The sequence below is a fragment of the Notechis scutatus genome, chromosome 1 (assembly GCF_049901735.1).
Source record: "Notechis scutatus isolate UNSWTSFEM ecotype Mainland chromosome 1, rNotScu1.2, whole genome shotgun sequence".
NCBI classification, from domain to species: Eukaryota; Metazoa; Chordata; class Lepidosauria; order Squamata; family Elapidae; genus Notechis; species Notechis scutatus.
In genome coordinates, this window is record NC_142009.1 from 327,687,163 (window position 1) to 327,703,306 (window position 16,144).

The 16,144-nt window shown below is 38.1% G+C and overlaps 1 protein-coding gene across 8 annotated transcripts in view; it reads left to right on the plus strand.

Moving 5' to 3' along the window:
- The window catches only part of DOT1L (DOT1 like histone lysine methyltransferase), a 78,066-nt gene that overhangs the window by 32,709 nt on the left and 29,213 nt on the right, over positions 1-16,144 (plus strand). For all 8 annotated transcript variants that reach the window (XM_026681115.2, XM_026681118.2, XM_026681117.2 and 5 more), the window contains 8 exons: positions 108-170; positions 3,992-4,047; positions 6,142-6,221; positions 10,044-10,112; positions 11,008-11,114; positions 11,828-11,869; positions 12,490-12,573; positions 14,980-15,217. In XM_026681115.2, the coding sequence (XP_026536900.2) occupies positions 108-170; positions 3,992-4,047; positions 6,142-6,221; positions 10,044-10,112; positions 11,008-11,114; positions 11,828-11,869; positions 12,490-12,573; positions 14,980-15,217 (739 nt within the window). The remainder of the gene's footprint in view (positions 1-107; positions 171-3,991; positions 4,048-6,141; positions 6,222-10,043; positions 10,113-11,007; positions 11,115-11,827; positions 11,870-12,489; positions 12,574-14,979; positions 15,218-16,144) is intronic.

The following is a 16,144-nucleotide window of genomic DNA, read 5'->3' on the forward strand; positions in this document are numbered from 1 at the left end:
TTAGATACTCTCATAGTTGCCATTTTCTTCTATTTGTGGAAATATAATCTCTGGATTTTCTTTTTATTTTAATAATTTTTTGTTTTTATTTCTTCCACCTTTTCTAGACGATGGACAAAGAATTCAGAAAGTGGATGAAATGGTATGGGAAAAAACATGCAGATTACACAGTAAGTGAAACTAAACCACAAAGTTCCTTTTAAAACCAAGCAAATCTCCTTTCATAGCCCTAATGTAGATAATGACTTTTTATTTTAGTGTAGGAGTTTCTGAGAATTATCTTTGAAGTCAACTGCAGATTAAAATTAAAGTTGATCTGAAAAGTCAAAGGAACTCTGGTCCTTTTGGTGATGAAGAAAACTTTAATAAACCAGAATATGAATTAATCATTTACAAGTTCAGGCAACTCGTGTGCTCTTTAATTAAAGTCAAGTTACATTTCTTCTTTGTTTGGACTCATCTAAGTTTTGACTTGAGGCTTATGTATTGTCCATCAAAACCCAAATGCAGTTCTCATTCTCACCTTGAAAAAATGTCTTCACCACAGAGCAGGAAATGATATACGAATATGGCCTTTGAGCCAAGAGCTTAGAGGATATAGTATTGTTCTGGCATTTGTAAATTTTGCCTTTGAATATGTAATAAAAGAGAGCTACTTCCTTTAAAATTTAGACCAGTGTTTCTCAAATTTTACAACTTTTAAGATGTGTGGACTTCAACTCCCAGGTTCTAGAATTCTGGAAGGCTACACATTTTAAAATTACGAAGGTTGAGAAAGACTGTTTTAGACAGGTGATTTAGAGTTTGGCATTGATATACTATCTGGGAATTTCTTCTTGTGCTTTGAGTTAAGACTTAAAACTCTTTGTAATTCATGTAAACTGATAACAGGGAAGTATCACCACAATTGGCAAACTAGGCAGGTACTTAGGGGTGTATTGATATTAAATCACTTAGATTTGAATGGCTGTTTCTAGAATCTTTCTCTTAAGGATGTCATCCCTCCCTCCCCTGAAGGCTTTCCATGTGTCACTTTTCCCTCTCAATTTTCTTAAGTTATGTTCCAAGTTATTAATAAGGGGCCTAGAAATAGAGATGGACTTAATGAGATGGTGCAACTTGCAAGAAAATGTATGATCCAGTGGTAGGTTATAATTTTTCCTTAAAATGCTTGGATTAGGGAGATGATCTGGTTTAATGTCTCTCTGCACAATCGTTAGCCAGGAATTTTAAAGTGTTGAAAAGCCATTGCTTATACATAAAGTTAATTCAAAAATTGACACATTAATGCTCAAGGCAGCTGTCTCCAAGGCTGGGAAAAAATTTGCTTAGCTATGTTGAATATGAACAGGCCATTATGTCTATTCCTACTTTTTTTGGTTTCTTGTTGAGTGAAAAATAATGAAAAAAGTAAATGAGGCTGTCAGGAAAAAAGTCAAGTGAGATTAGGTGCCACCAAGTCTCTTCGAAATGACGTAGACATAGAAAGATAAGTCAAGTGAATTGTTGAATCCTTTTATCCGGGTTAAGAAGAGAATTGCCCAAAATTAGAATTCAGATTAAATTGGTGAGCTACAAAAGCAGAAACCAACATCCTTCACTGATAGAAGATAAATGAGACATGCCATAAAGAATATGTATTCATTTGTGTAATTCATTCAGCCTATGTATCTGCCCACTTAGCCTACAGTGTAGAGCAGCCTACACAATTTCCAAAAAGCAAATGTTTATCTGTCTCTGTGTGTCTGTCGATCCATCCATCTCAGTATAATATAATGTATTGAACCAGAAGTAATTGAAAAACAATGAAAATCCCGTTCCCTGGGGATTTTATTTCCCCATCACATTTCCTTCCTTCTTTCCTTCCTCCCTCCCTCCCCAAATGACTCAGGGCAGGGAACAAAATCTTTTAAAAATAAAAAACAATTAAAATCTCCATCTCCTTTCTTTTTGTTTCTCTCCCCCCCCGCCGCCCCCTTAATAGCAACATCATAGCCTTCGCCCTGCTCATCTACCCTGTGCAAGGACTGCTTAACAGATCTACTCTTTTGCCACAAAGAAAGCCAGCAGAATATTTACTTGTTTCTGGATGAATATATTTACCGCCCATTTTTCAGCGGGAACTTCAGCCCGCTCAAATATTTGAAAAGCCCTCCAGTCCCTCCTGTGGTTTTGAAATAGAGCCATGTTTAGCCAGTGTTCCTTTTTTATTATTATTTTAAAAATAGCTGTGTGTGCTTTTCCAGGCAGAACAATTCCTTGTGAGCCAAGTGTATCAAACAGTGGCTGTTGGAATGAAATTGTGTGTGTGTGTGTGTGTTATTATATACACAGGCAGGCAGCCAGGTCCTGGTTCTTCCTACTGTGAGGGTGTGATGCATTTGCTGTGGGTAGATTTCTTTTCTCAGATTTCTTTTTGAGCTCTAAACTCCAGAAAAGCAGTCTTTTTGGAAAGGGACTGGTTTCTTAATGTGATTGGCCCTCTAGCCGTATGTCATTCTAGTGCTCCTACTTGGGATCCCAGCTGCCTCTTTGGCTAGATTCTGGTCTTTACTTGCCATAAATGTAATTCCCATGCCTTTGGTAGATAGGCCTGGCATTGGCATATGTATAGAAACCTGAATCAAAAACTTTTGCTACATTTAGAATAGTCCTGAATTAGAAAACGCTTGCCGAAACAGGGAATGTTTAACCAAATAGTACTGCAGAAGGAGACACATGTTAGTCTATGGCTGTAAAAAAGTCAGGAGTCTGATAGACTCTTTTAATAAAATTTGTTACAAGTAGTCCTCACTTAATGACCAGTGACTTAGCAGCTGTTTGATGTTACGAGAGACCTCTGTATGTTATTTATGACCCATTTTCAACACCCTCACCCCCACATGGTTACATGATCACATTTTGAGCATTTGGCAACTGGCTTGCATTTATAGCCAATTTGCAGCATCTCATAGTCAGGTTTTTGGCATTTTTTTTTTTTTGCCAAATTTTGAACTTTACTTCTGGTTTCTGACAAAAACGTCCATTGGGGGAAAACATGTTCATTTAACAACCAAGGTGTTCACTTAACGGCTCCTGCATAAAGGATCATAACATCAGGTGCAGTCGCATGCTAAGCACTTAATGAAGGCCATAACATTCAACTGTACTTCTGGCCTTAATTCTGGTCATAAATTGAGGATTATCCATAATCAGAAAATTATCTTCCTGATTTTGAAATTAGTAGCAGTAACTGGCCTGGATCCTCTAGTTAAAACGTTGGTTATCTCTGTTTTGGCATATATTGTGGAGCGTGATTAAAACGTTGATGTGCCAAATCTTTTCTCTTGTGTAACTGTTCTCACAACTGTTTGGTTCACACAGCATATAAGCCACAAAGTACTATTATCCTGTGTCTGGGCCCCATATCTGTGCTCAGATTCTCAATACCTGTTTTAGGTCGTGGTAAATTGTACAAGCTATTGACACCATGTGCTGTGTCTGAAATACAGAATTATATTTCCTCTCCAAAGTACATTTTCATTCTGAAAGCTGAATGGTGATTGCAGTTGGGGGCTGTTTAAGTCTTCTGCCTATTTGGAATTCCTGTCCTTTCCTTTTGGGTCAGAAGGTAGGATGGGAAGTAAGAATTCAGAATGGAGGAAAAGGTTTAAGCATCTACTCTTCAATCCTCTTTTAATAATTATACTTTGCATAGTTGCTTGTGTGTTTTTAATGTTGGGAAAAAAAAAAAAGCCTTTGGGATTTACATAGGCTTAGTCTTCTCTTGAAACAAGTAACTGGTTATATTAGAATCACAAATGAACTTTGCAAATGGATTATGTTCTGTTTCATACCATGTTTTGATGCCTTAACATTCAACATTAAAAAACCATAGATTCTCCCTCTTCTCTATTCTATGTTGTAATAGATATGTTTGGATTAGATACCTAAAAAGTGGCTTAGTTTAAATTTGAATTTCAAGGTCCTTTTTCCTTTAATCTATTTTTAGCTGGAAAGAGGTGATTTCCTCTCAGAAGAATGGCGAGAAAGAATTGCAAACACAAGGTACAGTTTTAACCTGGGTTTCCAGGGCTGCCATCCTAAATATACAATTGTTTGATAAAAAGTCAGTCTCATCTCCCACTTTGAGGATTGCTACTCAGTATCCCATTAGCTCCATTGATTTGTTAGCAAATAATATTACTGTTCCCTGTTTCTTGGAATTTCAGAGATAATATATTCACAGAGCGGGGGACATTCTGTATGGGAAAACAGTGTAGAATTTAAGCATAGCTTTCCATGGTTTTGGGGTCAATTCCCCAGGGAGGTGGTGGACATCCATCCCTTTGATGGATATATCCAGGCATATCCAAACATTCATCTGTTGAGAATGCTTTAATTTGGACTTCTGCCCTAAGTAAGGGTTGTATTAGAGGGCCTAAATAATCCCTTGATTTTGCTATCTTTATATGTTTACATACAAAACTAAATGAAGTCAAAGGATATACATTGCTGTTCAATGGCAGATTCATTATTGCCACAATATAGCTTCAGAGCAGTAGCAATAACAGACTTATATACCGTTTGATCATGCTTTACAGTCCTTTCTAAGCGGTTTATAGAATCAGATTATTGTCCCCAACAGTTTGGATTCTCATTTTACTGACCTCGGAAGGATGGAAGGCTGAGTCAACCTTGAGCCAATGAGGATTGAACTCCTAGCAGTGGGCAGAGTCAGCCTGCAATATAGCATTGTAGCCAATGCACCATTACAAGGAGGTCCTCTTTTTTGAAAAATTATCTCAGCCCATTCTTTAAGTATTTTTAATTGTACACCACCCAGAGTTCCTCTGAGAATGTGATGGGTGGTCTCTAAATTTGATAAATAAATAAAATAAATTCCTCTGCCTACGCAGGCAAAGCCTTTTAGACCTTAGATGGGATGGTGGAGTTCGGTTCTCTTAAGGCTATGTCATTCCAGTATGCCAAACTCCAGTGATCTCTTAAACATTAGTTTCCATTAGTATAAATTCTGTGGAGTATTATTTGAACACAGATACTTTTTTGAAGAAGAAAAAATTCTCACCACTAAATAAGGGAATGAAGCTTTAGTCTATTTCTTTTTGGAAAGATTTCTCTGAGTGTAGGTCAGGGAAGAGTAAATAATCTGAATTATAGCACGGGGTTGGACAAAATGTAAATCCAGATCTGTTGATAGATCTCAGAAGGAATTATAATAAGATTTAAAAAGGATTTATATTTCCCAAATATTTAATAACAGCAACAAAACAGCCAAAAAGGCCTCCTTAAAAATACTTAGGGAAACTTGGTTTGCATATTTATGTAGACGCTTCTGTGAGCTTCATTTTCAGTTCTGATACTCAAACCAAAAGCTGGGCTTAGAATTCTTTAATTGTCTTGAATTTGTTTTGTACCAGATTTCAGTTAGTAGAACTCTAGAAAAGGAAGCTCCAGAAAACTAGAGAAATTACATACATTTCTTGAAGTTTGTCTGCTTTCATTCTAGTTCTTCTCCTTCCTGAAATTTAGAAGAAAATGAAATTGTATACTGAGTCTGATACAATTAATTGCTATTACAATGCTCTTTGTGCTGCACAGTTGTCATGTAAGGCATTTTATCAAAAGCCATATGTGATTATAGGTAGTCCTTGATTTATGATCCAGTCGTGGGGGAGGGGGGAAATCACGTGACTGAACTTTGGGTTGCTTGGCAAGATATGCTGCAGTCACATGACTCTTTTAGAACAGTTTTGCTGAAAAGTACCACTTCCAGTTTTCAGCAAAACTGCTCCAATGGCAAACCATTGGTTTATTTAGCAACCACAGGGCTTGCTTAATGACGACTGCAAAAAAAGATTATAAAACCAAGGGAGTCACGTAACCAATCTGCTTTACAACCTTCGTGATTCACCACTATGATACGGGGCAGGCTCCATTACGGTCATAAGTCAAAGACTTCCTGTATTCAGTTCTTTTACAAACAAAAGAACACTTTGTAAGTTTCTCTGGCTTTATTTAAGTATAGTGAGTTAAATTTTGTAAGAGGTAAATGTTCCCCTCAGCAGAAATCTGTTTTAAGCCTTAATGGGAAATGAAGATGTTTTTTCCTTGTTTTGCTAACACACCGTTACTTTGCAGTGTTATCTTTGTGAATAACTTTGCTTTTGGTCCTGAAGTGGATCACCAGTTGAAGGAGCGATTTGCAAACATGAAAGAAGGTAATAAATCCAATGTTCTTTGATTAAGACTTTCTTGAGTTAAATATACATGCACATGCATGCATGCATACATACATACATACGTACATACGTACATACGTACATACGTACATACACACACCAGGCTGGAATGCAGCTACAGGTATGGGGGGAGGGTTTGACTTGTGATTGTAACCATGAAGTTTATATAAACTGACTGTGCCTTTAATTTCAAATGTTGCATCCTAGAGCTGATGTCTTTTATCTACCTTTTCTTGGCTTTGTCTCTTCTAAGATTGTAAGCTCCCTGAGTTCTCTTATATGAATGTTAGCTCATAAAGCTTAATATACATGGAAGCAATCAGTATTAGTAATATCAGGGACTTCATTCTTCCTATCTTCCAAATATATTCAATGATGCAATTACATAACTTTAGGCCAAGGATCCCCAAACTTGTGGACTTCAACTCCCAGAATTCTCCAGCCATCATATATAGCTGGCTGGAGAATTCTGGGAGTTGAAGTCCACAAATCTTAAAGTTGCCAAGTTTGGGGACCTATGCTTTAGGCTCTGAACTTCTGAGCACTCTCCCCTTTAGCAAATAATCTTTACATGCTATTTTTATTACCCCTATCCTTCTCCCTCCCTCATTTTATTGAACAAGGCCTTGGGCTTTTGACCTATTTTATATTTATCTTGAAGCAATAATATCATTTGACCTTGAAACCCATGTAACCTACTTGATTTTCTCTAAGAGAAACCTTAAAGCTTTATGAAGAACTCTGTTAATGACCTCTTTGGCATCATTTGTGCTATAACCACAAATTTTAGAGTTCCTTTGAAAACAAACCAGAGCAGTTTTGTTTGATGCCAGCTACAAGGCCCTTTGATATGTTGGTGAACACCCCACCCCCCCAATGTTGACTGCCCACTTCAGAACTCATGTGCCAGCATGCTTTCAGCATAGATTACCATAGGATCCTTGATACTCTCTGAGCTTGGTTGTTTTCCTGTAGACATTTCATTATTCAACTAGGTGGCACCATCAATGGTAAAAAGCAGTGGGATTTGCTCTCTGCTTATATACAAGTGGCTTACCCTAGGAGTATTGGTGAGAGTGTCCTTGATTAGGTAATGTCTGCAAGAAAACAGTCAAGCTCAGAGAGCGCCCTGAGTTACAGATATTCTCTTCTGTAGGCATAGGTTGTTATATATATGTTGTTTTCTCTACAGTGAGGGTTGTGGGTAGTGATCAAAGGAATCAGATTTTGATCAGGGCTTTGAGATTGTGGCAATGGTCCATTTATTTGCCATCTTCATGGAGCTTCCTTTACATTAAAAGCATTAAGAGTAATATCTCTTGGCTATGTTTACATTTTGTACCTGAGCCTGGTAGCCTTATTAGCCATCTGCAGCTTTAAGATGAAGACAAGGTGTTTAGGCAAATGAGTGGGAGGCATCTCAGTTTGGCATTGTTAGAGGAAGTTGTTGGATTAAATAAGCTTGATCTGATCTATTAGGGCAGCTTTTAAGTCCTGCTTTTGGAACAAGCATTCCAGTCTTCATCCTTAGCCAGAAACCTGACTTAGGTTTGCCTTACCTTATAATTTATTTTAATTACCAAGGGAGAGATTTGGCATCTGTTCTTGAAATGTGATCCACTGCACAGTCCTAGAGCTATACAATTTCTTCTCTGGTGCTTATTCTAAATAAAGTTTTGTTTTTTTTTACTTCACCTGCCAGGGAGTTGCCCTGTATTCAAATCCTCTTGGGTGTGGTCTTTGGAGTTATAGCCAGTTGTTCCCTTTCATTAGGCCATTCATTTCTTAAGCCATCAAGCACTCTGAAAGCTCTCACATTCTCAACCAAAAACTTTCTCAAAGGCAGATTCACAGTAAAGTTGCTGAGCTGGTTTCTTTACAGATGTAGTGCTATTAAGACATGCCTTTAATAGGGATTAGGAATGGCTGAGTAATTATCTCTTATTTAACCATTTTACTTATCTGTTACAGTAAAACAATGAAAAGTCATGTAGCACCTTTTAGGCTAAATTCTTTTATGGCTTAAGCTTTCACCGCCTAAGATTGCAGTCCACCCCTTTCACCAGATGCATTAAATGTTGTGCTGAGTCATAACATGCAATTTAGACGGATCCTCAGCTGTGGGAGAAAAATATATGCATGGGTAATAAAAATATATGTATGGTAATGCATTTGGGCATCAAGACATGTTTATTGTGGCCATTTGGGTACATGAACACTTCCAAGCCATTATCTGAGCTATAATTCACCCAGAGGTTTAGCTTGACTGTTATAATCCAGCTATTTTATGAAAGTTTCCTACTGCTTATATTTTTCTTAATTTTGAGATGGTCAGGCCATAGACCATATGCGTCCCCCTATGATCCCCACCTCCAAATGCCCTTTTTGCTCTGTGTTGTTGGAGATTTGGGGAGGAGATTAAAGAAAAATGGGAAATGTCTCCCTGAAAAGTACCCGGTTCTCCACAACTTCCTCTGTTACCACTCTGTTTCATGGAGGGGTTTACCTAGCAAAAAAAACAACGATCAAACCTCAGGGTATAGGTATTGCCTCTTAATCCTCCAGCTTCAAATAGCAAAACCTGCCAACTTTTTGCTGCCTCAAGGAGCCAAAGCAATTAAAATACGGTCCTCCTAATATAACAAAAATGTTCACTGACTCACATTCATAGTATATAATGGTTGCTTTTGTGAAGAACAAAAGATCCTAAGAGCGATTCTTTATAATTTCCCTTTTTATGCAAGTAGTAAATCAGGAATGTCCAACCTTGGCAACTTTAAGATTTGGGAGTTGGGCAATTCTGGGAGTTGAAGTCAAAAAATCTTAAAGTTGCCAAGATTGGACATCCCTGCAGTAAATTATTTTTGGGGCTTTCTATAAACATCAAATTGACATTGGATAAACAGCCTAGTCTTGCTGTCTGTCTTCTCCAGTTCATTGTTGTTTTCCAAGAAGATAGGTAGTTCTCCATCATTTATTTTCTCCTGTATTTTCTGTCATTTTTTTTTGCAGTTTTGTGTTTCTTGGCCTCTATTTTCTCTGTTTTAACAGGGTGGTTTTGAAGGATTGTATATGAACTGAAGATTAATATTTACATATACAGAGATTTGTTTTTCAAAAAAAAGTAATAATTTTTTATTTTGCTCTTTTCCCTTTCCTTCAACTATTTAGACAGAAACTGAGAGCTCTGACCGCCAATTTTATCTACAGGTAGTCCTTGACTTACAACCGTAATTGAGCCCAAAATTTCTTACGTTGCTAACTTACACAGCTGTTAAGTAAGTTTTCCCCATTTTACAACCATTCTTGCCACACTTGTTAAGTGAACCATTGCAGATGTTAAGTTGTAACACGGTTGTTAAGTGAATCTGGCTTCAAAAGGTGACCACATGGTCCTGGGACACTACAGTCATCATAAATATGATCCAATTGTCAAGCATCCAAATTTTGATCACCTGACCATGGGGGAATGCTACAGTGGTTGTGTGAAAACCATTCTATGTCACTTTCTTTAGTGCCATTATAACTTCAAATGGTCATTAAACAAATGGTTGTTAAGTCTGGGACTAACTGGACTTTAAACATATCCTCTGCCATTATACTCAGCATTTATATATATATATATCACTTGAAAACATTACTGATCTCTGAAATCACCAGATAGGTTAAGCTCATCGGATAGAGACATCACGAAATGAAAAGATATGTATATCTTTATGACATGAAATTAAATAACTTCACACATTTTTTCCTAACTTGCCACTGCTAAGGGAAATTAACCTGTAGCATATTTTTTCCCAGGTGGTCAGATAGTATCTTCAAAACCTTTTGCACCATTAAACTTTAGAATAAACAGTCGAAACTTGAGTGGTAAGTTTTTGGCTTTTTCTTGTATATTTTCTTGTGTTTTAAGCTGCACATTGAGAAGTAACTCAAGTGACAAAACATTCCCAGCATTCCTCCCTCCTATTTTCTCCACAATAACTCTGTGAGGTGACTTGGGCTAAGAGAGACCAACTCGCCAAAAGCCATCCAGTTGTCTGTCTTTCATGCCTAAGACAGGACTAGAACTCATAATCTCCCAATGATTGGCCCAAAGTCACCTAGCTGGCTTTCATGTCTACGGCGGAACTAGAACTCAGAGTCTTCTGATTTCTAGGGCAGCATCTTAAGCACTCCACCTATGCCCTCTAGGTGTTTTGAACTCTAGCAGGTTTGCAAAACTTGTTCCTCCCTCCTTTTCCACTGAACCTATCCTAAACCTCATGTGTTTATAAGAGTGAGGTCTGAGGGAGGCATTTATATGCTTGGACCACAAGAAAAAGCTTCTGGTAATTAGGAATAAAGCAACATTCTTTACTAGGTGGAAGTTGGGTGAATACAAATACAAACCCATTTCTGTCCTTCCTGCCGAATGCAGAAACCTGGTGGGATTGGGACATGAAGGTAGGACTTGCATTAGCACCTTTGGGTCCACCCTCCTCCCTTTCAGTCCTAACATGGGGTAGTGATTGCCCCCTTTAGGTTTTGCTGCATCTAAATCTATATACGGTTGGTTGCAATTGTATTATAACCGCCTTTTCACTCCAGGGATTCTACTCCCACAGATTGGAGCTAAGAATACTTAGCTTGTGTTGGTGGTTTTGCTGCAATGACCTAACATAGGTGTCTTTACAAAATCTAATACCATCTATATGTAGTTACATAAGCTAATTACTGAAGAAAACTTCCTAATTCTGTCACCTTTTATTTATTTCTTTCAAAGATATTGGCACTATAATGAGAGTTGTAGAATTGTCACCACTGAAAGGATCTGTCTCATGGACCGGGAAACCAGTTTCTTACTACCTGCATACTATTGATCGAACCATAGTAAGTATTTGTACAAGCTGCACTGAATGCCAATCAACTTCCTGGTTCAATTCAAGATATTTTGGTTATTATCTATAAAGCCTTACATGGCATTGTACCTTGTTGTTTGAAGGACCGGCTATCTCCAATGGTCTCTGCCCACCTGGTATGTTCCAGCAGTACAGGTGCTATGGCATGTTTTGTTTTGTAAAGTAATTACCATGGCATCCAAAGTAGTGGTGGGATTCAAATTTTTTTACTACCTGTTCTGTGGGCATGGGGGTGTGGCATAGCTTGGTGGCTGTGGCTTGGTGGGCGTGGCAGGGGAAGGGTACTGAAAAATCTCCATTCCTTCCCCACTCCTGGGGGAAGGTTACCACTGGTTCTCCGAACTACTCAAAATTTCCACTACTGGTTCTCCAGAACTGGTCAGAACCTGCTTGAATGCCACCTCTGATCGCAAGTGAATAAAAGTTATCATAATTTATATTCCTAGAAGGCCAAGTATCTTTTAAAAAGAACCCTTTGCCTAATTATACCTGATTGGCTCAGTATGAATTTTTAATGTTGCTTACTTTAGATTCTTCAGAAAGCTGGAAAAATATGTATGGGAGGCTTTTGATTTCTAAGTACATTGTCCACTATTTTCTCTCTCTTTGTGAAATGCATTATAAACTTCTTAAATGTTTTTTTCTGATGCCCATTTGTCATTTTCACTTTCTTTTTCATTTTAGCTTGAAAATTACTTCTCTAGTCTCAAAAATCCAAAACTCAGGGTAAGTGATTGTTATTGTCAACAGATCTTATTCTTCCAAAGAAGAAAATAAAATAGTGAAAACATTAAATATTAGTCCTTCTGATTTTGGAAACTTTTGTTTTCCTGTAAGATAATGAAGTAGACATAGCTCTTCTGTGTCCATAGGATTGCATCAACTTGTATGTTTCAGTTCTGTGATGGCACAGAAAAACGGCAGAATACGGAGCTAGCCCTGTTTTGAATATCTGTACCTGGCAGATATATTTTCACTATCATGAACATTCATTTTAAAATTAGGAGGAAAAATGAACAAATCTTTAAAAGTAATGATACATTGAAAAGTATTACTTATATAACTTGCATATAAGTCATCATGGTGAATACAAATGTATTCATTTCCTTAAAAAATACTAAGATGTTTTGGATTCAGAAGTCCAGGACTGTCACTGTCACTTTCAATAGAGTCTGGATAAAGATTAGTGACTAATATATTGGATAGTGGATCACAAGAGTGCAATTAATTCAATTTTCTGTTCTAAAGATACTTGAATAATATTAAGAGGTTAATCTAGAGCCTTTGTCCTCCTCAGTTAGCTGAGGGACGGTACTCAACTATTTCCTTTATTTTATTTTCTGCAGGAAGAACAAGAGGCAGCTAGACGTCGACAGCAAAGAGAAAACAAGAGTAACACAACAACTCCAACAAAAGTCCAAGAAAACAAGGTCTGATTCCAATTAAGGCTTCTTTACATATTTACTGATAATCTATATAAATCTCACACACACACACATAAAATTCGGCAGAAAAGAATCTAGAATCTGCATTAGAGTAATACTTTCATTAGGATTAAATGATACAGATCAGTTCTCAAAACTTTAGTCGATAAATTTCAGTTAATACCAATAGCTAGTTGGTCATCTGCTTTCCGTTAGATGTAGGCTCCTATCCCAGCTGTCTTTCTGGACTCGTGAGAGCTGTTTTTGAAAACATGATAAAACTACTTTAGTTTGTGTGCAACATTTTTGTGTTGCCAACAGTGAATGATGATACTCTTCAGGATTTCAGACCTAAGAATGTCAGGGGAATGGCTCTTCTGAGATCTTCTTCCTAGCGTAGCAGGCATTCCTATTAAATTGCAGTTTTTCCAGAATTCCAACAGTAGAATAATGACTTGGTTGATAAGATGCTCTAGATTGGAATGAGACAGAAGAGATATGATGACAGAATAGATAACATGAACAGTAAGTCAGTACAGGTTGTCCTTGACTTATGAACATAGCTGCGACTGTTGCTAAGCAAAACAGTTGTTAAGAGGATTGTACCCAACTTTGCGACCTTTTCTCATCACTGTTGTATGTGAATCTCTGGAGTTGTTAAGTAAATTACTTGGTTGTTAAATAAATCCAGCATCCCGCATTAACTCTGCTTGTCAGAAAACAGCTGAGAAGGTTGCAAAAGTGACCACATGATCCCAGCATGCTTCAATTATTGTAAATACACGTGGCACCCGAATTTGGATTAGATGACTGTGGGATGCTGTGAGGGTTGTAAGTGTGAGGATTGACTGTAAGTTGCCATTGTAACTTTGAATAATTGTTAAATAAACGGTTGTATGTCAAGGACCGCCTGTGTTTGTGGCAAGTACACCCTGATTGCCAGCCAATTTGAAGCTCTAGAAATTATTATATTATAGCAGGGGTCTCCAACCTTGGCAACCTTACGACTTGTGGACTTCAACTCCCAGAATTCCTCAGCCAGCTGAGGAATTCTTGGAGTTGAAGTCTACAAGTCTTAAAGTTGTTAAGGTTGGAGACCCCTGTATTACAGTACTGGCTATGGAGAATGGAGGAGTTTAACATCGTAATGCATGTCTTTAGAGCAGTATTCCCCAATCGTATGTTCTTCAGAAGTGCAAGGCTTAGGACTGATTGGGGTATTATTGATTGGGATTTGTAGTCAAATGGATCCAGAGGCTGTATTAAAGGTCAAGCCACCCAGTTTGCTGTTTCATAGATAATTACTCTAAGCCATATATTGAATTGTCTCTGATTCCTTTAGAGATTACCTTAAAAACAAAAACCACACTTCTCTCAGGGATGAAAGGATATAACAACCTTCCCTGGCACAGTAGGCTTACACAGGAAGGTAATTATTAATATGCTATTTTCTTCTAGCATAGCTGGCCTTCTTTAGTTGATGGCAACTGTTCAGGTCTCCTGCAGAAAGATAATTTTTTTATAGTTCCACTTGATGGTAGTACAGGTAATCCTCGACTCAGGACTGCAATTGAGCCCAAAATGTCTGCTACTAATTGAGACAGTTGTTAAGTGAGTTTTGCTCCATCTTGATGACCTTCCTCGACACAATTATTAGATGAATCACTGCAGTTTAGTAAGATGGTTATTATTAAGTGAATCTGGCTTCCCCACACAGACTTCATTTGTCAGAAGGTCACAAAAGGTGATCACATTACTCTAGGACACTGCAACAGTCATAAATATGACCCAGTTGCCAAATTTTGAACATGTGACCATCGGGGATGCTGCATTAGTCGTAAGTGTGAAAAACGGTCATAAGGTACTTTTTTCAGTGTCATTCTTCAAAAAGTCACTGAATGATTATAAGTCAAGGACTACAGGTACAACAGTTCGTTTAGGGACCGTTCAAAGTTACAACGTCACTGAAAAATGTGTCCGTTTTTCATGGTCACAACTTTTGTAGCATCCTTATGATCATGTGATCAAAATTCAGATGCTTGGCAACTGGTTCATACTTATGACCGTAGCCGTGTCCCAGGATCATGTGATCCCCTTTTGTGACCTTCTGACAAGCAAAGTCAATGGGGAAAGCAGATTCAATTAACAACCAGGTTGCCAACTTATCAACAGCAGTAACTAATTTAACAACTGTGGCAAGAAAGGTCGTAAAATGGGGCAAAACTCACTTAACAGAAATTTTGGGCTCAGTTGTGGTCATAAGTCAAGGGCTACCTGTACTTGTACTAAAGACTGAATTTGGGATGTTGTTTTCGACTACCCCTCTCCACAAGGAGAAAGATCCTTTTTTTTTTTCTTGACTCAAAGTTGCCTTTTCCTTCCTTCCTTATTTCTTTTCTTTTCTTTTCAAAGGACGATGGTGCTGAAGAAGACAAGAACCTAGGGGCCAACACTGTTAAAAAGCCGTCTCCTTCCAAAGCACGCAAGAAGAAGCTGAGCAAAAAGGGAAGGAAGATGGCTGGTAGGAAGCGTGGGCGTCCCAAGAAAATGAACGTGGTGAATGCCGACCGCAAGATCAAGAAGAACCAAACCGCACTGGAGCTTCTCCACGCTCAAACTGTATCACAAACAAACTCATCCTCTCCTCAGGGTGAGCCTTACAGCTGGGGAATGCCAATCCCCTTAGAAAAGATCTTCTTTTCTGTCAGTTTAGGCTGGTGCAACTCAACCTCAGTGACTTTTTAACTATGTGGACTTCAACTCCCAGAATTCCCCAGCCAGCCATGCTGGCTGGGAAATTCTGGGTGTTGAAGTCCATACAGTTAAAAGTTACTGAGGTTGAGAAACATTGATTAAAGCCATCTGACCCAAAGCTATTGTGCAGCAGCATCTCCTTATAGTCCAAAAGGTGCTTTTTCAGGAGGCAACTGGACTTTCTTGGTTTTTCTTTTGAAGACATTTCACTTCTCATCCAAGAAGTTTCTTCAGCTCTGACAGGATAGTGGGGAATGGAAGAGCTGAAGAAGCTTTTTGAATGAGAAGCGCAATGTCTTCAAAAGAAAAAACTAAGTCCAGTTGCCTCCCGAAAAAGCACTTGTGGGACAACCATTACCTAGATGGTTGAGAATCTCTACAGACATCCCCATATAAGAACACAATTTTTTAATGTGTGCCGATCTTAGGTGTTTTATCTTACTTTGCAAGAGAAATGGGGATATGGTCCATTGGTGCGCAGACTTCCACATGGGAAACTAACACACCGAATGGAATGCTTAAAACGTGCTGATGCTAAGAATCTAGCATTTGTTTGTTTTTGTTCAGACATTTTTCCTGAATTTGAAGTAGTTGTTAGTTTGAAATTCAATTGCTGGTAATGAAGCAGTTGGGCCCATCTGTTAAACTTGACTTCAGTGGTATATTTGAACTGACTGAAATTTAAAATTGCCCAATTGAGTATAGATGGGCAAGGACTGATCTGCTGAGATCCCCATCCTTGATCGGTTTTTATCTTGCTGCGGTTGGATGTAGCTTTCATATATGCTTTTGTTAGTTATAGTTCAGGTGGACCTCAACTTAC